We start from the raw sequence: 26985 nt of genomic DNA, 5'->3' as shown, positions 1-26985 counted from the left end.
AGGAATATAGAAATAAGCCTACCTGAAATTATCTCAAACCAAAATAGTATCTCAAACCAAAATAAAACCTTAGAAAAAAGAATAATTACTGATCAAAATCTTCATGAACTTAAAATAAGGCTACAGTCAGAGGACTGGAACTCAGTATATGATGCTCCTGATATTAATACCAAATATGATAGCTTTATAGAAACATTCAAATATTATTTTGATATCAGCTGCCCGAATAAAAAAACAAAACTTAATCTCAGTCGCAAAGGAAAAAACAAATGGATGAACAATGAGATAATAGCTGCAAAGGAAAACATGTTCCAACAATACTCTGTATGGAGGCTGACAGGAATGATATCTGACAAAGAATTATACCTAAAGCTTAAAGATAAATATAAAAACAAAATACAGGAAAGTAAAATAAAATGGGCACACGATTGCATATCCAGCTCAAAAAATAAATCTAAAGACTCTGGAAGATTATAAACAGCATTAGGCCAAAAGAAAATTCAGACTGTAATAATATTATACTGAATATTGACGGTAACAAAATATAAAATCCTATAGAAGTGTGTGAAACCCTAAATGACTATTTTGTTAATGTTTCGAAGCTTGTTAACAAGGATCAGGAAACCCATGCCTTATCTGGTTTTAGGAGGGATGGCACTGCTGAACTTGGACAATTTCATTTAATTACATCGGCTTACCTTCTGGATTTGTTCTCAAAGCTACCATCTAAACACTCTAGTGGTGTAGATGGAATCAGTATGCATGTCCTAAAATATTGTAGGGAGGAAGTGGCAGTTCCTCTTACCCACATAGTCAATTTTTCACTGACATCTGGAATTTTCCCTCAGAATTGCAAAATTGCAAAAATAAAACCAATTTTTAAAAAGTCAGACAGAACTGATCCTGGGAATTATCGCCCAATCTCTCTCCTACCAGTCGTTTCAAAATTGATTGAGAAAGTTGTTTCGGAGCAACTTAGCAACTTCTTGGAAAAAAATAACATATTGTGTGACAGACAATATGGTTTTAGACACAACAAATCAACAAAATTGGCACACATTGATTTCATCAACAGCAGTATAGACGCAATGGAGGCTGGAGAGACGGTAGTTGGTTGTTTTGCTGATCTCTCCAAAGCCTTCGATTGTGTCGAACCTGCGATTCTATTGGAAAAATTGGCATCAATTGGAATCTCAGGACTTGCGCTGAAGTGGCTCACATCCTATATGAGCAACCGATTCCAAGTCACTGAGATTAAAAAAAAACTCAAATTCAAAAACTGAAAGAATTTCATCAACAAAAAAACTGATCTCCAATGGCGTCCCCCAGGGATCTGTCCTTGGACCTCTCCTTTTCTTGGTCTACATCAACAACATCACAGATACTGTTCCGCAGGACAGCGTCTACCTCTTTGCGGATGATACAACGTTGTTCGTAAGGTGAACTGACGACGCGGCCCTGGAGGCAGAATCTAATCAAAGAGCAAATGATTTGGCTGACTTTTTTTCCTCAAACAAACTCAAATTAAATTCACAAAAAACAGGATACATGTGTATCCAAACTGCAAAAAGACAAAATTTAAAAAAATAATAGGACTCCGAACCTATTAATTGGAGAGGATCAAATTCAAATTTCAAAAACTGCCGACTTTTTGGGGGTGAGATTGGACGATAAATTGAGTTGGGATGCACAAATAAAAAAAACTGGAGGGGTCAATGGCTCGAGGGGTCTTTGTACTTCGAAGAATAAGAACCTTCGGAAACCTGGCTCTCTCTAAACTTGTGTATTTTGGCCTAATAGAACAGCACATTTTGTATTCAATCATTCTATGGGGAGCTGTTAAGAAGAATATTGACCAGATCTTTGTTTGGCAGAATATGGCAGTAAGAGCAATCTTGGGCATGCCGCCTCGGACCAGCTGCAAAAATGTTTATAAAGAACTTGGCTTTCTCACAGTCCCTTCACTTTATATCTATGAATCAGTTTGCTATATAAAATCACAGAACATTAAACCAACTTTTACAAATCACACTTACAACACACGAACAAAGGGCACACATGCAGTCCAACATAAAGTCACAAAATTTGAACACAAACCAGATTACATGGGAATGAAATTGTACCAGGCCCTACCGAAAAAATTACTTGAAATTCAGAGCTTAACAAAATTCAAATCAGAATTAAAAAAATATCTAGTAGAGTTAAGTTTAGAGGACATAGACAGTTACCTAGACGGTGACAAAAATTAGTTTTAAGCTGGTTATTCTTTGTATTAACCCTGACCTGTCCAATTCCTTAAGGCAAAGGACTACGGATGGAGAGATCATGTATCATGTATCATGTATGTATTGTTTCTTCTCTTGTATTTGTTAGAGGTCTGCTCGTAGTATCCAAAGTCAATTTTGTACGTAAGTTGTGTGGGAACAGCGTACCTCAAGTGATGCTAATTTTATCGTCCATCAAACATCTACTACTAGGTGATGTGGGTACGTCTTGTTAACGAATGTGTCAGTCATTATGACACAGTTCACACTGAAGAAGATGCTTAGTTAGCGCGTTTGAGGCACAGAAAACGTACTACTATAACCTTATAGTAGTATAGTAGTACTTATAGTAGTACGTTTTCTGTGGTTTGAGGTGAGTAAATAACTCTAAAAACATCGACAAGTATTGATTGTAGGACAAACCTTACACTGTTTCAACTGTAGTCACATATTGTTATCACTGTATCACATATGTGCCTTTTTCTAATTGACAAAATCCACTACAGGGCTTCAACACATAGAGTTTCGAATTTGCAACATAGATTGAATTTCAATTGTAATATTATTTAGCTTATTTTTTACAATAGGTCCGAAAAATATTTGTCCTTTTTAAAATAGTATAAACATACAACAGGGGTGTGTATGTTGTTTTTTTGCAATACTTTACTTGTGTGTTTCTTCTATTTTCTTTGGCTCTAGAATGCTACATACATAACCAATAATGATGAATTATGAATTATGATAAATTTTGAACACCATATTTACTGGTCTATATTAAAATATTTATACACAATAACCATGATATTTGTCGACTACTCTTAGACTATTAATTTGATTGGGCCTAAGATATTTTGTTTCATGAGAAATTCAATTTTGTTTAAATGTGGTCTATCCTTCTTTTTCGAGCTTTCTTTATACGTGAATCCAACCCTCCATGCACCAAATTACATACGCTAATCACTTGACCATTAACACATCCGAAAACTATATTTAAAGCGTTTTAAAGCCAAAAAACTATTTTACCTGTAATTCAAACACGTTTACGAAATGAAATCTCTTTGACTTGGCTTTTGCCTACAACCGCACATATCTCGTCACGAATTATACATTTACTGACCGCTCTATACCAGCAATTCATCCTTGCATGAATATGATTCACGTGCCAGCTGATCGTCTTTATTTCAGTCAGCTGATCGTCTTTATTTCAGTCAGCTGATATTCAATCGCCAGGTTCACAGTTTGATTAATGGACCGGTGGACACGGACCGTTTCAGTTTCACTGTTCCCAGATCACGATCGCGCCCACTTTTAAATATCAATTCAGATTTTCACGACTGTGAGTAAATTGTGAGACCGGTTAGAAGAATTCGCTTAGTCTGCAGATTTGCTGCTGCGGGGGTATTATAGAGCAGACTATCAGATACCTTATTTTAAAAAACAAACATAACTGTGAATCATAAAAGAAAGCAAGCCTTAGTCGGGGTAAAGGTTTAGACAATAGATTTTGCAGCTCAATAGAAAAGTAACCAAACTTCTTATGAATAGGCAAAGTACAGTATATGAAAATTGTCTTAGTGTTCTTCTACATAGTAGTAGAAACCATCGATACGGTACAACCATTGTGGTTATAGTACAACATGTCTAGACTCTTCTGGTGGACGTTAGCCAAGATGTGAAGAAAAGGAATTGCCTGTAAAAGAAAAGAAAGCTTCAATAACTGAAAAAATTACCAAGAGCTAACCTAAATACACAAAACTTAAAAGAAGTTAACCTTGTCGAGCTCCAATGGTAGCAATTCGTTCTCTTTTCCTCATTGCAGAAGATCTTACTTTGGCTGTCGACCACAACTATAAACACAGACAATATAACGGAGAGCAGCGTAAAGAGCAAACTATAAAACCAAAGTACAGTACTACATCCAACAAGACGACCATTGCCGCATCAGGGGAACTACCAACTACTGTCAATTTAGTAGCTAGAACGTAAAAAGGTTCTACAATTCTAAATTTACTCGAGGCATCAGCACATGGGGTACAATAACATTTTAAGCCTTAATCAGTGTTTTAAATAATCTAGTAAGTCATAGACAATCAAGTGAGTGGTTAGATAGAGAAAGGCGGTCTCATCAGGCCACCAAACCAACAGTTGTCAGTTATGTATTTATTCATTATTTATTCAAGTACAAAAAACTACTTTGAGCCTATCGTTATTGAATGTTAAACTTTATTACATTGATCTCTAAATGGTAATAACCATAACTTTGCTATTCAATTTTAGGTGGAAAATAATGTGGACTGAAAATACCTATTGCCTTTGTAGGTAGATAATATAAAAAATAACTGAAATAGAAAGTTTTTGTGTAAAAATAAGGCAAAGTTAGTCATGGTGCATGTTATTTTGCCTTATCTTACAACTAAAAAACGTTCTATTCAGTTATTCGTCATCCGATCTTTTTGATATTGATGTCATTTGGTAGGGAATTGTAAGTGCTAAAAGAAAGTGTACTTGATATTTATTCATATAATTAGCAGTTTTTTGAGTTAATTAAGTTATAAAAATTAAAACGGCCGCCGTTTTTAAACTTCTAATCGGACCAACTTTATTTTTCTATAATAAGGTCTCTTCTACCTTAACACGCATACCAAGTTTTATAGTTTTTGGTTGAAAAACTTCAAAGATAAAAATATTTATGTGGGAAAACAAATTGGTGGATATCTGGGTAAATGCATTTTCGGACACGCCTTCATATAACCTTTTTTTCTTTCTTGTAGTATAAAGATTCATATCCCAAAGTCCTGATGTGGGGTCTTAACGTTTTTTATGGACACTCTGTATATTTTGATTTTATTCTTCTTAGCAAAAGAGCTGAACCAATTCACTTGTAAATATTTTTTGTCTATAGAAATCAAATTTAAAACTTTATGTCACTATCTTATATTATGTATATAAAATTAAGAATATGGTATCGCAATACTCAATAACTTTCTAGCATTTATCGTTCGGTGTAATAGACAAATTGTTTGTTTTAAGACCTCAAAATATGGTGCGCGGTGGTGCACAATATGGTTAAATCGAGTGGGCGGGGAGGGGGAGGGGACAGAAGATACAGACAGAGCGTCATACAGACGAACAGAGATTCAGTGTGTGTTGTTCAGTGGTTGGCCTAGGATGCTGTGGCAGATAGTAAGTATTTTTACCCACTAGCCTATTTAAATATTTACGATTTTATCCATCTAAAACTTAGCTGTATAAATAGGAATAAGTGATATTATTTCAAATTTAAATGTTACATTATTTTATGTAATAAAATTGTGTTTAATTTTTTTTCTGACAAAGCATAGAAACGTGATGGCAGTTTTTGGATTTATTTAAAAACTAGGCCCACATCTTAATTAAGAAGTAAAATGTTACGCTGTTTTCAAAAATATGTGTTTTATGGTTTCCTGGATGTTGGTTTGTATCCACGAGGATTTTTTCATTTGTTACTTTTGTACGAGATTAAGCGTAGTTCTAGAGTATGGAAGGTACAAAAATTACGAGTTATAATCCTTACTGTTCAAATATTTGCGCCCGCGTGCGGATCCCTATCATGGATAAATAGTTATTTGGGCAACTAGTGAGAAAAGTGAGCAATTGACTCACTCGAGAGAAATCCTTACTCACGAGCCGTAGGCGAGTGAGGAATGGTTTCTCGAGTGAGGCAATTGTACTTTGAACTCGAGTTGCACATTATACTTTTCCTACAGTTACCATAAAACAAAAACATTTGTGAAGAAACATAACCTATTTTTACACAGAAGTGAACTTTTAATATAACATTTAATGTGAAGTGACAAATACAACAGTACAACAGCTGAACAGCTGATTTACAGCCAGTGCTGCCAACGTATTTCGCGCGCATACGACGTTGCCTGCATGTTACGCGCTCACTATTTCGTGCCTTCACGTTGCAAATCTGGAGTGAGACAAAGTAATTAGAGTGAGACAATGTTAACATTGTCTCACTGGTGAGCGAATTGGCCATTTTGCTTTCTCAAATCAGTGAGAGAACATGTACATTGTTAGGTAACTGTAGGAAAAGTCATTTTACCACCCTGCATTAATATTCGGAGGGTTATATCGATCTATTTGTTTCTAGTTAATATACAATTTCAAATTATTACTACTGGCTTTCTTACTATTATAATTAAGCTATATTACTGAACTGCTGCTAATCCCCCCAGAATCGAATAGTAATTATGTAAAATAGTTTGATGTAGATCGTGACACACACAGAGTGTAAAAAGTACCTTAAAATAAGAGAGATACAATATAAGGCACTCAGAGACATCAAAATGTTTTTTTCTGACAATCACATCTGCACATACTTTCCAAATTTAAACATATAATTCGGTCACATTACTCAGCAATTACTAACATAATTGAAATTCCTAAGTAAACTATTTCTTAGTAGTGTATTGATGTTTGGGGAAATGATTGTTGTTTACGATTGTAGATTGTTGTTAAATTGTTTTTGGTAAAGATTTCAAAATCATAATCATCATAATCACCAAAATACATAATTAATTTAACTTCACATTTAATGTAAATCAGCACAGTTAAAATTGAAATACAGTACCGGTATAGGCTATTCCCATACGGGTAAGCTATACCGATTTTATTTGAACTATTTACTAACTAGCAATCGTGATACAAGAGCTTGCCTACTTTTTTATACGACAAGCAAACAACTTTAGTGAAAAATAAAAATTAATTAGTTAAAGACGTATAAAATAACCACTGTATGAACCATACTTTCATGCCTTATGTAAAATTAATGAAACTAACATAAGAAATGTTGTATTTTATACTCACGTCATGGGACTATAAAAATACCGATGCTTTTGTATTTAATCAGAAATCCATTATTGGATGTTTGAAGTAACTAAATGCGCTATTTAGATTTTTTTAGAAGGTTTTGTCGAGGAGGTTTTAAAGGCTTGGTTGATTTACTTGTTTAGCTAAATAGCAAAATTTATTCTGTCATTTAATAATTCGAAATAATCACACCTAAAGAGATTATGATCCGTTAAGAACTGAAACATTTCTTCAGGAATGTATACAATTACAAAATCGTGTTTTATTTTATTTTATTTTTATTTTCCACGGCAATGCCATTTACAATAATACAATCAATTAAGATTATATAAGCTCCAAGACTGACTTTAACTATACAACAAAACAACATTTCATCAGCAACTGCATCAATACAATCAATCAACAATAACAGCTATAATACTATGACATACAATAACAATAACAATGCAGAATGACCATTAATAACAATAACAGTGCATAAAGAATATTAATAACATTAACAATGATAATAATATTCATATAAACAATGCTGCGATTAGATGTTTTATTATTCAATCGATCTCAAACCCCGTATTTGAATAGTGTCAATAATGTAAAAGTATCGGATAAATCTTCTTATTTGCCTTGATGTTTTAGGAATTTCCGTTACTACGGTTGTACTTGAACATATGATGCAACAAGAACATATAATTCACTAACTGGTTGTATAAGCACACAACAACTAAAACAACACAGCAACAACAGTGTGTAACAACAACACGACTAAAACGGTGTAAACTTCAAAACATGGTTAAACAGTAGTCGTAGTCATTACTAATTGTGGATATTTATAGGCATGCACTGTGGATACGATACTCCCTGGTGTGGATTAACGTCCGCACTATTGAGTACTACGATTATCCGCAGTACTATCCTGATAATTAGACAAATTTGTTAATACCAAGGCAAAAATGTGGCTCGGATTCCACTATAACCTGTAGGTCTCTTAGTTGACATTAGTATGGGCTATTAATTAACAGCTGTGTCTAACGAATATGTCGGCCTTAGTCACTATTAGGCTATAACAAGACTACAAGATCGTGCCACTCATTCTACACTCATCTCCATTCATACTTGGCTTAAAATACCTACGTGACTCCAGTAGGTAATTTTCATGGTAAGGTTAATTTTCATGGTCGCCATTTCATTGAAAATTATTAAATTATTACCATTAATAGTAATATCATAAAAGTAATATAAAAGTAATACCATTAAAGTTGTTGTATTAATAGTCAAAGGTATTACACAAGAATTTTTTAATGACAAAACCTCTTGCAGTCCTAACCTGACCGACGCAAAATCGTGTAACGGGATCTTTTGTATACAATATCAAGGTTACATTGACAGATAATCGCCCGTTTCTAATCTTGATAGATATTGACAGATTAAGAGTTGCTGTTTTGTGATTGGCCGTTGGTAAAGATAATAATATGTCCATGCTACAAATGATTTCAACCCTCCCTTCCCCCTTCACCACCAGACGTTACTCTGAAAAGGAACAGTAGTTTTATCACAGCTATAGCATTCGTTATGGTGTATCACAGGGCTCCGTATTAGTTCCCATCATGTTTTGCCTTAATTTAAGATGTAATACTATGCGAAATAGTGTTTTATGTTTTTATGTTAAAGTTTGATTACAAATCTTGTTCGTAATTTCTTTTACGTGTAGGTAATCTCGTTAATAGAGTTTCTACAATAACTAATGAACAATAAATAATAACAGTGATTTCCGCAAAAAATTGATTAAAACATTGAATATCAATGCAAGTGACTGAATAGATGCGATTAAATATGAATGAAACGCACACTCACATTGCTGAATACTGGTTAGGTTTTCCCAATAAAGATTTTAGCCTACTGCCAACTCTACTTGTTTATATAAATAACAACTCTTTCATATAGTTTGTTAAATGAACATGTATACCTACGAACCGTAGATATCAAGTAAGAAATCCTTTAAAAGTGTAATTATTGGGTAGAACGCGCGTAATATTCGGGCACACTATAATATCAACCAGGCCAGTTGAGGGAATCCACCAATTCGTGGCAATCATCTTGCTGTCGGGATTCCTACGTGGTCAATTGTAAAAAATTGGGTCTTAGAATATGATTGAACTCGACACTTCCAGTGACGTGATGGGCGTGAGGCACGCGCCACCCCCCTCCCCCTCCCCCCCTCCCTTCGGTGCCTTCTCATTCTATCTTTCTTCTTTCCCCCCCCTGCGTACGAGGTATCAGTTTAAATATGCCAAGAAAAAGATCAAGCTCAGATGAAATTCACAAAACGTAAAATTAACTGATAAATTTTAACTAGGTAAAAATACAAACATTTTCAATTGAGAGCTACAGTAGCCTACCCATATATGTGAATGTGACTCTTAAATAGATCCTGCAAGTTTGGTTTAGCGATGGTTAAAATACTCCAGCCGCAGCAGGCCCGCAGAGTTTAGGTGTAATTTTAGTTTACGTAGGCCTACCTATTTAAAACTTATTAGCCAAATAAAAAGATCCAAACATAAACAATGCCTTGTCCCCTACATAACCAAACAGTAAAGGACAAATCCTTCCTTTTTTTAAGAGGTTGGCGGCCTCTTTTAACCTTGCATTTGCCCGTCCACATAGACTAAGCGCCCGTGCGTTGAACGTATCCAGCAAAGCAAGGAGTGAGCCGGTACAGTACAAAGGTGAACTGTACGGATAAAATGTTATCGGCAGTGACCAGGATCCGAACACACGACATCGCTGCCTTGGGCCCAAGTCCGCGACGCTACCGACTGCGCTAACTGAGCAACCAAATTACCAATCATTAAATTATAAAAGAAACTAAATTCCCTCGACAAGCGCCCAGTGTGAGCATGGACTAGACACAAAAAACGAGCTTCAAATTTTACAATGGGATGATAAGTTTTTCTCGCGTATGTTTGTTTATTCTATCCCGATATTCCCTTTTCCTCTTGGTTTGGACACCGGAAGTTTTACTGAACCGGAAGTTCAAGCTCCACTTGTTGCTGTCAGAGTGCCCCAATAAGTAGTAAGTAACGTGAGTATGACACTGGTATCAGATGTAACGCGTTTCCTTCAAGCAGCACTGTTGTAAATTAGTTTCTTTGCTCGAATTCAAGAAAACGTGGCTTAACAAAATGATTATGTAAAAAATATAAGTGTGTTTTTTTTTAGTTAAGACTTGATTCGTTCTTACAATTTTTAAATGGGGAAGTTATAGGGCAAGGCCTAAAACCAAAAAAAGGCCATATAAAGAGAATAAACCCAGAGTCACCATACAAGATAACAACTCCCTAGTAACGTTTAAATTGATGTGATATTATTAATTATTATGTAAAGCACGGCTTTTGCACGGGTCACACTAGGGTGCTTGTCAGCCGCTGATGATAAGTGTGCTGGGAAATGAAAAAAAATCTGCGTTTGTATATAGTAACATAGTAATCAATAAATGTCATAACTAATCGCATTAATATTTTCATATTTGTTAATGTTTGTCAGAATAATATATTATAAAATATATTTGTGGATTGCAGGGCAGAAGTCCCTATAAAGAGCTCAAATGTAAAACAAATTCTCATAATATTTCAAACAAACTAAGAATCAAACGATCTTTTGTGAAAAAAAACAGTCTCTTTGCTTTGGTTGTTTTATTCTCAAAAAATACTTTAACTTCTTCCAAATTTTATCTGTGCTAAAGGCAAAAAAATTTATAATCATTTGTAAATAAATAGGCTGCTGATTTATTAATGTAGCTTTGGTCTTGTGGTAATGATGAGAAAAAATGCTTCTCGATTAGGATTTGGGAAGTTTTCTTTGTAAAATTAGAAAAGGCATAGGCCTACCTATAAGAGTCTGTCGAGATTTAAGCTCGGTTATTGTTAATAACTACCACATTAGCACCCTGACCCTGTTTTCTAATTGTAAAATGAGATGTAAAATGAAATGAAATGATTTATGTTCATGTTTCTGATCTACATCAAAATAAACCTACTTTAAGTGTAAGTTTATGTGGTGTTATTCATCCTGATGGTGTGATTTTCATATTCTATCAGATTAGGCATATTTAAATGTTCAGCGGGTTCATCGACGATAGTTTCGACCACACTGAAGTATTTATTTGCTTCTTCATCCACATTTTTAAGCATTTAATTGTCAAGAGTATACATTTCTCATATTAAATGTATACCATATGATGTTGTTTGGACACATTTTTATGTTTTTGATATTATTCGGTAAAAGAAACTATCATCTATTGACTTCTAAATCACTGGTTAGGGTTCCGTCCTTTTCATCAGTATTGACATGCATATTTTTTTGTTAATGTTATGTATTGATGCTCCTTTTCTATATATACTAAATACTTACTATGCAAATGAAATAGGTTTACATACCTTACGTGATCAATCCTTATTGTAGTCTCAGGCGACTAGTTTCGAAACAATTGTTGTTCCATTATCAAGCCTTCGTCGTCAAACATCAAATTATTTAAACACATTGCCTTAGTCAATATACAAAAGTTTTACATTTAGGACACAAAAAATTATGGTACGAATAACTTATATTAAATTAACGGAAAATAGTGTGTGGCCAGCCATAACACGCATAATCGCCTAAGACTGCAATAAGGATTGATGACGTAAGGTATTTAAACCTATTTCATTTGTAATAAATTAATCCTAAAGGAAATGCTGAATAAACTTACTATGCACGCTAGGTTATACTGTTTGAACATTTTTTTTTGCTTGTAACAACAGGCAGTACCTGGTTACATGCATTCGTGTGTGTCCAATTGAAGTGATTAAGATACTAAAACTTGTTTTCCTGTTTCAGACAGCGTCTTGCACAATGATGCTCCTTCCCTCTCTCTCCCTCTTCATTCTCCACCCTGTCCTGACTGAAGAGAGAGTCGACTTGGTGTACGCTAACCACCGCTACCTCGACTCAGGCCTGACCCAGACATCGAGAACTTTGCAAAAACCCCTCATACGAGCACCGATTCAGCCTCAACGGAAACTCCAGCCACAAACACGGCCAAAAAGCAACACATCTCTTCCAGTGAAGATGGCGATGGTTAAGCGTTCCGGTGACTACCACTACATGAACATGGAATATCCTCAGTATGACACGGACGATCACGGACACCAGGTGTACCATCACCCCAACATCAGAACTGTCTATTACAAACCTCCGATGGTCCCACCCATGTACGAGAAACAATCCAAGTTTGATGTGTCTTCGCTCGGTGTGGTTGCACTGATAAAACTTGTATTGTTAAAGATCATTTCGTTCGGGATGTTCAAGTTGATTCTCCTTTTTCTCATTAAGTTCCCGTTGATTTTATTCACGCTGGCGTTTAAGTTTTTCATCATTTTGAAGTTGATCAAACTCGTAAAACTTTTGACGATTCCAATCATCATTCCATTTATTCTTATTCTTGTCGCTCCGATATTGATAATCGGATTTTTCTTGCTGCTGCCGTTGATTCTTCCACTGATCCTTGCACCGATTATCCCGTTCATCCTTATTCCTATTCTGCTTCCTCTTCTTCTCTCCCTGCCTGTTCCTGTGCTGGCTCCCACCACTGGTCGCAGACGGAGGCAGACAGATATTGAGTCTCGAGGGGTCTCTGATGATGTACTCTATCTTGTCAGAAGAGTTTTAGAGTCGGAACAATGCATCGAAAGGGTCGCTTGTCAACTAGCCTGCAGCAGACAGTCCAGAGGATACTCTACATTTGTAGCATGGTATTTATGATTTTTAAGTTGTATAGCTGGTCTAGTTTAATAATCACATCAGAGTACGCAAAAATCAATATGTAAATTCCAAAATTTCTAAACCACTTGTTTTACTAAGAGATAAAGTATGCGAGCTGTCAACAGCTTCATACTGGTGTCTCATCAGTACACAATGATACAATGATGTGCTCTAATTACTAAACCCTTTTTACATTTGTTAAAAGAACTCCTCCACCAAATAATTGTAATCAAGTTATTTGATGAATTTAAACGTTTCAAAATTTACGGTTTTTTATCAATGGGTAATATAGTATATTTCATCACTAGGGCCTAAAGTGACTCTTTTCGACCAGAGCTCAAGTTTTACGATCAAGGCTAAGCCAAGGTCGGAAACTGAGCGAGGGTTGAAAAGACACTTTTTACCTGTGTTGTAAACTATATTTTTTGTCATATTGCACCATTACTAAACAAACTATGTTACAAAACAGAAATAATTTGCATTTAAATATAACCTCTAAAAACTATTTACAGCTTGTTTCAATTTAATTTGCTAATGGAAACAAGCAGCTGTTTAGTAAGTGATTAATCCGTTTTGTCTATTACGATTGTGTTAGTGTACATTATACTACCGATATGTCGAACTATTTTCACTAAGGCAACAATTAACGACAATCGATTAAACAACCTATACACACTTTCGACACAAGCAATCATTTACAATTAAAATTTACAACCGAGTTGATGACAAATTATTTTGACTCCTTAGGGGCTTAAAATGATTTTTACTCCCTAGAGAGTAAAAATGCTACTTTAGACCCTCAACGCATTAAAAACGGCCGTTTTTGCTGCAGTATGACAAAAAAATTTTAATATTGGTATCAACCAACTTGCAGCCCTCATTGATTGTAAACATCTACAGAAGAAACCCTCATATCCGCTAGGTGTGGCACCACACCATAAAAGAACACAATAATAGGACAATAATAAGAGCAAGGAAAGCTATCAACTCATAGTTAAGCAAACACAGGACAATATTTACAGTCAAAACATACTTGGCTTTAAAACTACAAAAACCTCAAGAAAAATAATATTGGCACATTAAATTATCAGTAATTATATCCGAATCTAAGCAAAGACAAAAGTTAAGTGAGTAATGTTCTTTAAAGACCAACTACTGCACCTTCATTCAATATGAAACGAGACAAAACCATCTCTACAGAAGCAGAAAACCCTTCTAAAAATTTAGCAACTAAAATCTCTTCATGCTAATTGATATCTCCCTCCAACAACTCAAAACATATTTTGTTCAGGTACCTGGAGAAGGCCGCCAGTTTCATCAACAAGCCTCGCTTCACGTCGTACAAAGAAGCGTACAAACGTGGTACAACAGCCAACATCTCTCCACAGCAATGCACTCGACTGTTCATTTGCAAAAACCCAAGGAGTGCGTTATGATGCAGTGATGAGTAATCTACTGGTATAACTGAACGGAATCACCATTGAGTGATTTACTGATTTTTACATTAAATTATTAACGATCGGCTGTTATTATCAATCAAATTTCTCATTCCAAAATTTTTAAATTCTAGTCGATTTTATTTTGTTCTCTAAACAAAATTGATGGATTTTTAAAATTTGGGATTGTTTCAAACCCTTGTAAACAAAGTTTTAACATCCAAACTACAGTATTTCAAAAAGTAATTAACATTATTTGATCTCAAACTATAATTATCGTGGTGTTTTTTCCATGCTGAAAATGTATTTTCTAGTAAATTAACACCTTACAATACTTGTTATGGAAATTTTTTCCATTGAGATAAGTTTACTTATCTGGTAAAGTTTTTATTATTGTAAGCATCAGAATCAAACTTGTACAGTTAATTTATTGCTTTGTTTGGTAACATTTCTTAGATGTATATAATTAGTGTGCTGTAGAACAAAATAGTATTTATTGTCAGTATTATAAAATTAATATTTATTCTACAACAAAATATTTGTTTCTTTTTACCTAAATCACCAACCATAATTTTTCTCAAGATTTTTCATCTTAGAATCATGTTTTCGTGTATCAAGATATCCAAGAAACACTTAAAATGCTTGATGAACGTTAACATAAGGTTTACTATCAAATAAACCGACAGGAAGCAAAGGGGATCATAAAATAACAACATTTAAAAAAGATAAAGTTTACTTTTGAAAAGAAAACAATGGCTCACATAGGCAGCACACTTTATCTACAATGCTAGATTATAAATAATATTATGTTCGCAATGATTTTAAATTTGAAACATTTTTATATTGAAGGGACATGTGTATTGAATATTACGTCATTATATCTCTTAGATTTCTTTTACTTAAGACATCCCTTGTAAGAAGGTAAAATTGATTTAAATTGTTTCCATAGTTGTGACATCTAAAATATTCTACCTATTTGAAACACAGAGAACAAATCAAATAACTTCATAAAAAAGGCTAACAGCAGAATTTTCTCGGAATAAGCTCAAATATACATATTTTACAAATTATTTCAACCCATAACATAAAAATCCTGTACAAACACACTCACACAAGAAATTGTCCATGAGTACTCCTCCAAACATTTCACCTCATATCTTAGACAAGACATTCTGTCGAACAAATCATCAAAGTTAAAATCACAATACAAAGCTAGAACTAATTTATGATAGTGACAGTTTCAGTATGACAGTATTGTGGCAAAATGTGTTATTGAATTTGTAAAAACCTTTGATGGGATGTAAAAAGAGATAGCTTTTAATAAATAAATGATTTATAACATTACAACATGATTTATAACATTTAAATAATTTATCTAAATGATTATAAATCTTAAAAAAACAGTTAAGTATGGTACTCAAAAGACCAAAACTAAGAAGACTCTGGAATGTGAATGAGAGTTATTAACACTTAACAGCTGAACTGCATTAAGATATATAAATGATCAACACAGAACCAAAAAATAATATGTATTATATTAAAAAGATAAGACAAGTTACGATAGTATATGCTGAGTATATATGGAAATCTCGATAGCATTCTAGGATGTTTGTTGAAACATTAACATCCTAACCAAGTATATGAATAAACTTTACAAATACAATTTTGATAAGTTTTGGAATAAATATCAACACAACTGAAATTCCAAAATTTTAAAAATCATTTTCCGAACTAGATTTACCATAAAACAAAACTTCCAGCTTCATATACCTAAAAAAATGTGTTCAGCGATTTCCAAAGGCCATCAGAAAAACCCTGTCACCTTAAAAAATACAGTGGATTCTTTCTTCAATTTCTCTGCACTAATTTCAGATGCACAAAATTTACTTAGATGTTATATTTTAAAGGAAAGCCGCAATTTACTATTTTTAATATTTTGTGATCTTTTATTGTGTATCTATAATCCTCTAGACTCTGATTTTTTTGAACTCTATTTTATTTCACAAAATTCCATAAATCCAAACATTCAAAGTTTAACACGAACTTTCCAACATGAAAAAATGTTGTAGTTTAGTTTTAAACTCTTGGCGGATATTTACATAACAACGTGTAAGTTTCATATTGTTTATATACAGTCCTTGAACTAATATAATAATACGTTCTAAACTACTGTAATCTAGCTATTTAGGTTGACTTATAGTAAATTATGAGCAAAAATACACATATAAGTAACAATAAACAATAGCAGTTTGCACTAAAAAGGAAAAACACAAAAGAATATTATGGTTTAAATGGTGATCTAGTGAAAGTAGAAAATATTGCACCTTTAATATTGTATAATTGCATTGATTTATTTTCAATTTAAAAAAATTGATGAGTACTTGAGATAGCTGAGCAAGAACAATCTATAGCAAATAGATGTTATAATAGAAAATAAATTAAGAGTACCTAATTATGTTTCTAGGTCATCTTAGATACTTTTTTTGTGAACAAATAAGAACATTGGGTTGAATGGTAAGGTGTTTGCCCACAAAATTTAATAATATTTTTTTATTGGATTACATATTAAACTGTATTGATGTTAAATTATTTTGACAATTAATGCGGGACTTACTCTGATTGAAAGTGATAATTTTGTCAAATGTATTGAATGATGCAGACTTGGGTTGATTTGTAAATTACAGTCGGTTAATTTATGCTACACTTGTTTGGACTTAAGTTGAATTAAAATTACAAGACGAGATGAGCGAAAGATGCTAACACTTTTTACAGTGCACTGGATGGACTATTCTCAGTATTTGCAATCCACGCTGTTTTAAAGCAAAAATTTAAGTCCAAACGTAATCATTAAGCCAGGTCCTTGATAAATTGGGCCAACAGGAGTACACGTTTATACAATCTGAAATTATGTTAATATCAGATTTCAGACTGAAGAGCAACACCTGCCTTGCTCAAGTAACACATATAATTGTACATTGTCTTGCAGGCAATTAGACTATTACAGTAATCAGTGATCACAATTTTTTTGTTGCAGAGTTTTTCACCAGTGAGCCTCATTTTGGTAAGGTGAAAATGCTCTTGTAACTCAACAATTATTATAATTCATAAATATATTAAACACCAACTAAACATTTTAAAAGTGGAACCTAAAGAAACAGTTCAAAAATCCATAACAGTCCAACATAACATTGCTCTCTTCATTCGTTTCTTCCCTACTCTTAAAAATTATACTTATTTTCTCTCTCTTACTTGGGGGATCAATCCTTAGGAGTTTACAAAACGGATGCAATGCACATTTGAAAAATCTTGACAAAATTATGTCACAAGGTTTATATCTAAAATCTTCAGTCGTTTGTCCCTCTGTTCAATAGTCCAGGGCCCACTCATTCTCTTGCAGAAAGTTGTCAACGACTTCCTTCATGGCAAAGTTAGGAATCAACTGGTCTTGGGTGAGCTTCACTCTGGTCACCGGATCAAAATGGCCGACCCTCTATGACAAAATTAGAATATTACAAAACAGAATCACTAAAACCCTTGAAAGTGTTCAAATCAACTGGCTGTAAACAAAATCACAGTACTAGCAATATTTAAATTGTTATAACAATGCATAGAAACAAAAGGTCTACGCAAATTGAACTTAGGAAAAAATAATTGACTCAAGATTCCATAAGTGGAACATTGATAGACTTGGCAGGATGAAGAAGATTATAAGCCAACCGAACAATCTGTTGGCTGAACGTTTTACTTCAGTCAACCACAGATTAACCAACAAAAGCAGACTTCTCAATCTTTTGTAAAATCTGAAGCTTGTTTTTCATGCCTAGGTCATGTTGGTAACACTGAGCGCTGTCAATGAAATTTTTTTCTCTTAATTTAGGGTTAATTATACAAGTCGTTCCTTACTTTTTGGTTATATAACCAGGAGACGAGCTATTGTTTATGGTTAAATTTTTTATTTGGTCAGAGGAGGTTTTAAACAACTGAAAAACAAGAAACAATATGTAAAAAAACACGCCCCTAAAGTCACTATTAAGATTTTGTGACGGAACTACCATTTAAATTTTCTTCAGCTGATCCATAAGGGTGACAAATCTACAAAGGGAGTATGTTCAATCTATGGTAAAACCTAGTAATGCACTTTTAAAAACTGAAATAGTTCACTGAAACTCTGAAACCAAGCATGAGAAAAAAACTATACAGTAACCTTGTGAAAATGCAATAGAAACACTCTACCAAACATTTATTTATTTATACACAGCAATACACCATTTTACATGGTTTCTTGATGTTTGGTACAAATATAAATATGCAACATGCATGACTCAATCAGTCTGATTGAAAATAATATGTATGAGAAACTAGAATGAAATATTACATGCGATTGTGGATTAGAAAGATAACTAACTTACCGACAAAGAGTAACAACAATTAATAGGGATTTCATAAATTATTAACATGGATTATATGTATATTAATGACAATAACAGTGATAAATGTTTTTAAAATAAACTTAAATCGATACTATTGGCAGAATAAATAATTATATTTCCATTGTGGCACTTACGCTTACTGATTATGTGGCCCTTTAGAGGCACCACCATAACACCGGCACATTACTTGAGTGAACCTATATTATCCTACTCTACCTGTAAATGTTCCTCGATATCTTTTCTCTCATAAGTGATGCCGCTGGGAGTGATCACAGGCTCGCGGAGAATCTCAAAACTGATCTTGCCGCACAGGTAGTCAGGCACATCTCTTTTCTATAACATAAATATTCAAATTTTAAGTATATTTGAAGTTTTTGTCGAAAAGTACAACAATAAGCTGTTTGGTGAGTCAATGACCTCCATGGACTTGTGCTTATGGCTGTGATCTCGTGCGTTTGGATCTTGGTACTTGCCCCTACTTTTTTTCAGCACAGTTCACTCTTGTACTGAAACAACTAATTTCTTGCTTTGGTAGATACATTCCACACACCGGCCCAAAGCCTATGTGGACGAGCAAGTGAAAGATTAAAAGAAGCCGCCAACCTCAGTGTACAGTTATTGGTTACAGGGAAAATTGAAAAAATTGTAAATTTAAAATTTCTATATTAATCTTATGGAATCAGTTGTAGTTTGCCTGTTTATGGATATATTTTTATCTAACTTTTTATTTATTTATTGTATAACGCTATTAATATTTTACTAAAAAACACACTAGTCTATAACCTACGCTGTAGCAGCAATTACTCGTTAAACCTAATGTTATTTAATAGATTTAAAACTAAAATCAAATCAAGCGAATGGAAACTTGTTTGGTCTGCAGGTTTGCTGCGGGAGAGGGTATTTATTAATACAATACCAATTTAATGAGAAATCACATTCTGAATACTTACGGCTCTTAACAAACCCAAAAATTGGTGATAAAAATTACATCGACCACAGATTTTTCAGAACTTTACTAATCTCTGCACATCTCTTTCAAAATGACTAATCATCCAAAAAATTAACGCTATTAAGGTTTTTAATAAATTTTCCTGGCTTAACTTTATTTCCCAAATTTGGCTATGTCATACTCGTAATGCAACAATCCCATGGTTCATCTCCCATACTACCTAAGTGTAGCTGAGGTACTAACACCATCTGTTCCAGTCCACCAGCTGTTCACTGGCAACAGGGTCCAGATTCAAACCGAAAAACAAACTTAAATATTTTGGGATTGAGTCAGTAACCAACTGATTCATACGCAAGCACTATCCACTTAGTACCAGATTAATCTCGAGTGTGTAACTGTTTCCCAATTCCACAGTGGATATTATGAAGCAAATTATTCTCCAGTATTCTTATCACGTTGCGAAGCTCGGAAAAAGCAAATCTCATTACATTATACTACTCACTCTTCTCCTGTCGTCCACTTTGGCGAACAGTGAGTTTAGTTCGCTGACGTTGTTATCACACTGGCTCTCCAGCTCGCAGATCTGTGCATCAGCCGCCTCTTCGCTCAGCCCTTCTGATGACTTAGCTTGCTTTACCTTCTCTATCTGACGATGGGCGTCCTCCACCATCAATCTATTCAGGTATGTCTGTCGGCAGACAATACAGATAGATATTAAGTATATATGCTCAAAATTAAGATTAACCCTAGCTTAAGAATTACTTTGAACCAACTTTGTCTCGGATTGAGTGCTAACTAAAAAAAATGTTTAGAACCTAAGCTATTTATGTGATGAAGCTATTTACTTATTTTTAGCTTATTTTATAAGCTATTTACATTTTCGTGATCCTAGGATTTTAAAGTCCGCGATTATAGACTGGCATAAACCGACAGTGAAAAAAATACATTAAACAACCCTAGCATAACTGCGGGTATTCAAAAAGGGAATGGTTCTTGAAAGGTTGGTAACAGTAACTCAGAAACACTCGTCATGAAATTAAATGAAAAAATAAAACAGGTTTGCTGTAGCGGAGGTATTTAGTGATACAAACTTTCTTTTACTAGTTTGCAAATAAAATCACAGCGCTCACCATTAACTCTATTTCTTGTGCTATCCGCTTCTCTTCTTGAACATTCCAGCGCTTTTTTCTCGCAGCCCGTAGCTGACTGGCTATGTCATCCCCGAAATTTAGTTTCTGTTCTTTTGCAAGATCATTGGCTGCAACACACAAGTATTTAAAAATTGCAAAATAATACATAGGAATACAAAACTAATACCAGAGTCTTAAAGCATTATGATAAGATATTAAAAACAGGTCACATCAATTATCAATTGTTTAAGATGGGGACGCCACTATATGCGTATTTAACCATATTATCTGGTTGAGTTGGGATGGTTTATGTGACGATGACAGAGCAAACTTCCCTGACCCTCTGCCATTGACCACTCCCTGTCATCAGCCAGTGCAGTGTAGATGCAGTGAAGGAATTATATCAAAACCCTCATTCTGCCCAAACTCACCCAGTCGGTCGTACCTCCTAAACTATGACCATAATGCAATATCTGTGAAAAGTATATAAAATAAAAACTTGTAGTATGAATAGTTTAACCCTGAATGATAGTGTGATCATCAAATAAATTAATGTTTCATAATGAAAGTGATGCTTACCAAGTACGGTAACTGATAATACGTAGATATTGGGAGGGTGCGTATAAATCTAGGGACAATGATGAGGTAAAGGCCATGTTGAAATTGCTTTTCAAGTAAAATACCCATGTCTCAAATGTATGTAAATGGGTTTCTAAAGCCATTTTTACGATGAGTTTCCAAACCAAGATAGATTTTTACTTTTAAGACAGTTGTTCTATTTTAATAAAATTGAGATGAAAATTAGTTTATTTAAACAGGAAAAATTAAGGCCACATGGCTTATTCTTACTAGTTACCAGGCTTACATAAACAAAACGTGAAAATCATGATGAAATAGCCTAAACCTAACTTAAACTAATATTTATAGGCTACTAACACCTCAAACTCTGTCTAGTCTTACATTTCCAGAAAAAAGCAATTTAAGAATTGAGAGAATTAAGGAGCAAATAAGTAGGCTAGTCCTTCAATAATCTGGCCCAGATAATCCCCTTAAGTAATCCGACTCGACTCGCTCCCCTAAATAAAAATAATCATAGCCTTAAATTATTATGTTTATGAGTATGTAATTTCATATTAAAGTAAAGTAGGCCTAGGCTACTACATTGTTACTTAGCAGTAGGCTACTGGCAAGTGAGAACGAAACGGGAGACAAAACACCAAACTCACATACGCACACGTTCAATGTTGCTGTGAACTTTTGTAGGAACTTCAGCTGTAATTCAGTAACGGTAACTTTATTTCACTAATTAAATAGGACTCTTAATAATCCGGCCTACTTACTTCAGGCACATTATGGAGGGATGACTACGGTTAACATACAGGCATCAGCAATCACAAAAAACATAAAAACCCTGGGACACGCCATCTAAGACCATCTGCTTAAAGTACCGTACTGAGATTTTTCAAGGGGTCTGATTTTTGTTTTAGCTTTGAGTTTTAAGGTTACTAACCTCTCTGCAGATGTTTGATAGCCTCGTCGTAGTTGTCCATCTCCAGCAGTGCTTGTCCGAGGAAAAAGTGTCCTTTGACCAGAGAAGAGTCAATGTCCAGAGCGCGACGACAGTCTTGACACGAGCTGTCCCACCTCTTCATCTTCAGGTGACATAGCGCACGGTTTGTGAAATATGTCGGCATTGTAGGATTCTTAATCTGTAACAGGAAAGTATTGTAAGCGGCATTCAACTACGGCACTCTTAATCAAACCATTGCTTTTCTGACAGAGACACCAAATCTATTGAGATGCCAAAATAATCTGCATTTATATTGCATATAAATCTGATCCAAAATGAGAAGGGTTGTCCATTAATCACTCTCATCGTTACATTTAGTACGGTACTTTAATTCTGAAACCAATTTGAAGGGCTGTTTTCATTTCTTGATTTACTTTGTTATGAGGGACTTGTCTATAGTTCTGTTCTGAACCATAAAATATGATGCACAAAACGTTGTGGATGTTTTGTTCAGAGGGCAAAATTAAAGGCAAGACAAAGTGGTAAAGACGCATGTTTTCAGCACAAGTTGATAACTCCAAACATTCCCCCATTGACATCATACTCCATTGTCAAAAGTAATCTTGCAAAAAATAAGAATTACAGCTGATAATGGACTATTTTTTTTTTTTTGCAAGCCCTTTTTACTTCCTCCCTTTAGCTTACCTATACTTAGTATAGAAATGGAGAAATTATTGTTTTTGTCAAAATTTCCGAGTTTGAGTGGAAATAATAGCCTACATTTTTTGGTCTCCCTGAACGCAAAAAATAGGCCTATGGTTTTCGAAGTGATGTCAGTCCACTTTCAGTACACTCTGTAAATCAGTCTGTGTGGACTCTGTATCTCTGTAGGCCTATATGTGGATGTGTACAGAGCTACAGATCCCACCTGTAGTCCGTTTTTGATGAAATTTGGTATGTACTAATCAATAGTATCTCCAGGCAGTTTTTTTATTTTTTTATTTTAATTGTGAAAACCCCATGAAAGCCCATAAAATAACGGAAAAATCAATTTTTCTTGAAAATGGCCCAAACGGTTTTGATAAAAGTTTAGTAGGCTACCTATATTGTAGCCCTGTACATTCTGAACAAAATGGTAAAACTCCCATTACTTTAATGAACTCCCATTGGTTCAAACGTTTAATGAAACTTTTGTGATTTTCCCATGAGTTATTATAGTTGCACTCATTGCTTATAAAGGTTGTTGACAAGCTAATGGGAGAAAGTAGGTGTCGGATTGCTGATACCCTTTATTTAATTTCTGATGAAACTTTTTACAATTTAGGCTGTGTAGTTCATATTCCTCAATTGTATACTTTTTTAAGAAATATGGGGTAATTTGTGCCAAAAAATTACGATCATTAATAAAACACCCGACACACAGATGTGATCTACAAAATCCTGAGAATAGAACAGCTCTTTATAAACTGTCTTTCTTTACATGGTACATGGGTAAAGCAACCTATATGGACCCAATTTGACGTAAAAGGGGGTTTTGGAGGTGTAATATCTAATGTAGGCCTATATCTTTTTTACTGGCTCATAATTTTTTCATTTACAATAATTTCAGGGGAATATCGTTCGTTAATGACATGTTTTAATCAGGTTTTCTGCACCAGTTTATATGAAACGGACGGACAAGACAGTAGGCCTAAAAGACAATTCACAGACTTGGATATAAAAAAATTATTTTTAAAGTTTTTGAGTTATAACTTAGCCTAAATAATAAAAACATAACATGTTAAGTGACAACCACAAAACCGCGAGGCAGGCATAAAGTGTTCATTACACTCGTAAAAATATGACATAAATTAGGTGCAAAATAAAAATTAAGTAGGCTAAGTTAGTTAAACTGGAACTATCAGGTTATGAAACTAACAATTGACTTATAAAATAAAATTACATCCACACAAAGAAATAATATAATGTCACTCTAATGCAACATTAGGATTTAGAGAGATCGTAACTTGACAGGTCGTTGTTCTAAATGTTTTTTTCTCTCCAAATTATTGGAAGTCGAACAAAAAGTCAGCAAAAGCCCGTAGAACACACTTTTGCAATGATCAGTTCTTACTGTAAAGTAGGTATCTCCACAAGACACTAATTTTTTTTTTTTATAAAAGACATTCATTTACTAGTGACAGTGACAGTACGGTATGGTTTTAAGTTGATAGATTGATAGAATGAACAGGTGTCAGGTGGCGATTGGTGATTTGTTTATGTTTATACTCCCAACCTTATCAAGCTTAAGCGAAAGCAGCGCTCCAGCTTGCGGGAGCGACCGTCTTCGTTACAACAGTAAGTTACTGTGACCGCGCTGGTCGCTGAAGCGGGCCAGCAGTTGTTGAAGCCTCGAGCGGCGCTGCACAGTGAAACACGTTCCAGTGGAACGCACAGTTCCACGCTTTGAAATGACGACAGTTCCGGGGTTACAACATTAGAGCGCTCCAATGAAATGGTTCCGTAGGCCAGAACGTCCCACCTCTAGTTACTCTTTTCAGTTCTCAGTAGGTAGCCTATCCAATTTGAAATCGTTCTTTAAAAATAAGATGCAGCATTAAACATTTTAAAGTTGGCAATAGGCCTCATATAAATTAAGTTACCGGTACCTTATATTAAAACCATAGGCTAAAACACCCCAAGCCATTCTTGAGCTTTCATATACATTCAAATTATTAAATTAGACGTTTAGTAGTATTCTAGACCTTGCATAAAGATTTTAAACCACTTTAAAAGTAAGTTATCTGTTCTGGGTATTCTAGGTTAGGTACTGTAGTGATTTGAATGCTTCAGACATTCATCAATGTGAAGGCTATGATACTTCCAATATTATTTGAGTCCATTACATTAACTTTATACTTACAATTGCCTTGGTGTAACAGTTGACGGCATCTTCATACTTTCTAAGGCTAAACAATCTGTTTCCTTGATCCTTTAACTCTTTGTCTGATAAGTTTGCTGTAGAATACATGTATTTGCTCATTTTCAACACATTAATCGTTAGAGATAGAGGTGAAAATACAATATTGGTTATAAAATCTATACAAACTACAGTAATTTAATTACATTAAATAAAAAAATAAGGCATTCTGAAAATACGATAACTAGACAAGTGCAAAAACTAGGACTACCTACACACACAAGAACAATACAACAATACACATACACAATACGAAAACACGAATACAACAACGAACAGACGAACGACGTGATGACTAGCGGTCGAAAAATATAGACAGGTACATAGGACTAGAATTTACTCTTATTAAATAGACGTGAGTTGAAGCATAGATTAAGTACTCCTCAGTATAAGTTGATTGATGTCCGTCCTGTAACTCTTCTGAGATTAATAATTCTGAGATTAAAGTTAGAACGCGGGAAGTAGGCGTCAGAAGAAAAAAGTCAGAATTCCCAGTTTAAAGTCAGAATATAACTACTGCGTCAGAATATCAGCGTTCCCCTTCTGAGATTTAAGTCAGAATTTAACTAGTGGGTGTTCCTCTCTGGGGAAAAAAGTTAAAATTCTGAGATTAAAGTTAAAATACTTTTTACAGTTGGTTTGGTGGCCCTTTAGCGTTGTCGTACACGGCTACCTTAGAATTGGCAACGTCACAGGTAGTGTTGTTTAGCGCTAATAAACGTCCCATAAGAATAAATGGCAGACAAGTGACATCAGTTCATTTATTCTCGTACTATTCAATTAAATTTATGAACATGAATTTATTAAAATATAGAAAACTAGCTGTACCCGCGGGCTTTGCCCCGTTTAACTTCATATGTGAGCTCGTTCGCATGGCTCAATCACGTCCTGGTTGAAGTTCGTTCGCTACGCTCACTCACCTTTAGGTTGGAGCTCGTTCGCTGCGCTTACACGTCTTGTTGCAGTTCGTTCGCTACGCTCACTCACCTTTACGGTTGGAGCTCGTTCGCTGCGCTCAATTGCTTTCAGGTTAGCTCGTTCGCTACGCTCACTCACCTTTTGGTTTCAAATTAGCTGTTGTCAAATATTAAAAAAATAATAGTGCTGCACTCTGTTGGTAATCCTTGTAACTTTAATGCTATTGAACATAATAGAACACAACCAACTTGTTTAATTGAAACAGCTGTTATGATTCATTAATTCCATTTAAATATGAGTACTCATTAGGTTACCATGGGAAACTCCAGAGCCACTGGGGCGGAGCCCGAGAGTCCGATCAGAATAAAAACCACTTAGTTTTCCTATTTAATGCCTAAAGAATCAGTGTACCAAATTTCAGCCTCTTAGGTAAGTGGGAAGTGGGAGAATTAGTGATGAGTGAGTGAGTGAGTCAGTCAGTCAGTCAGTCAGTCAGTCAGTCAGTGAGGGCTTTGCCTTTTATATATATAGATTTAACATATAGAATTGAAACCCAAAACAATTTCAAATCTATATCTGTATTATTGGCTATAATATAATAATAATATAATATTATAATATTATATTATTATGAGTATTATGAGTATTTACTCAGCATACAGCTGAGTAAATATGTTTATATCCCAGTAACCAAGATTGTGTATTCTTATATAATACTAGCTGTACCCGCGGGCTT

At 34.5% G+C, this 26985-nt stretch overlaps 1 protein-coding gene across 1 annotated transcript; it reads right to left on the bottom strand.

Moving 5' to 3' along the window:
* Window positions 1–16864: 16864 nt before the first annotated feature.
* Window positions 16865–25524, bottom strand: LOC129000173 (E3 ubiquitin-protein ligase CHIP). The gene is made up of 6 exons (XM_054427115.1): window positions 25275–25524; window positions 22373–22571; window positions 20863–20990; window positions 20235–20420; window positions 19000–19116; window positions 16865–17843 (listed from the first exon to the last, which is right to left on the bottom strand). The coding sequence occupies exons 1-6, from the start codon at window positions 25392–25394 to the stop codon at window positions 17718–17720; spliced, it is 876 nt and encodes a 291-aa protein (XP_054283090.1). The 5' UTR covers window positions 25395–25524; the 3' UTR covers window positions 16865–17717.
* Window positions 25525–26985: the final 1461 nt, after the last annotated feature.

The sequence above is a fragment of the Macrosteles quadrilineatus genome, unplaced genomic scaffold (genome assembly GCF_028750875.1).
Source record: "Macrosteles quadrilineatus isolate MER2022 unplaced genomic scaffold, UCM_ALF_1.0 Scaffold_8__2_contigs__length_117827958, whole genome shotgun sequence".
Lineage (NCBI taxonomy): Eukaryota > Metazoa > Arthropoda > Insecta > Hemiptera > Cicadellidae > Macrosteles > Macrosteles quadrilineatus.
This window is presented reverse-complemented; position numbering and strand designations above follow the sequence as displayed.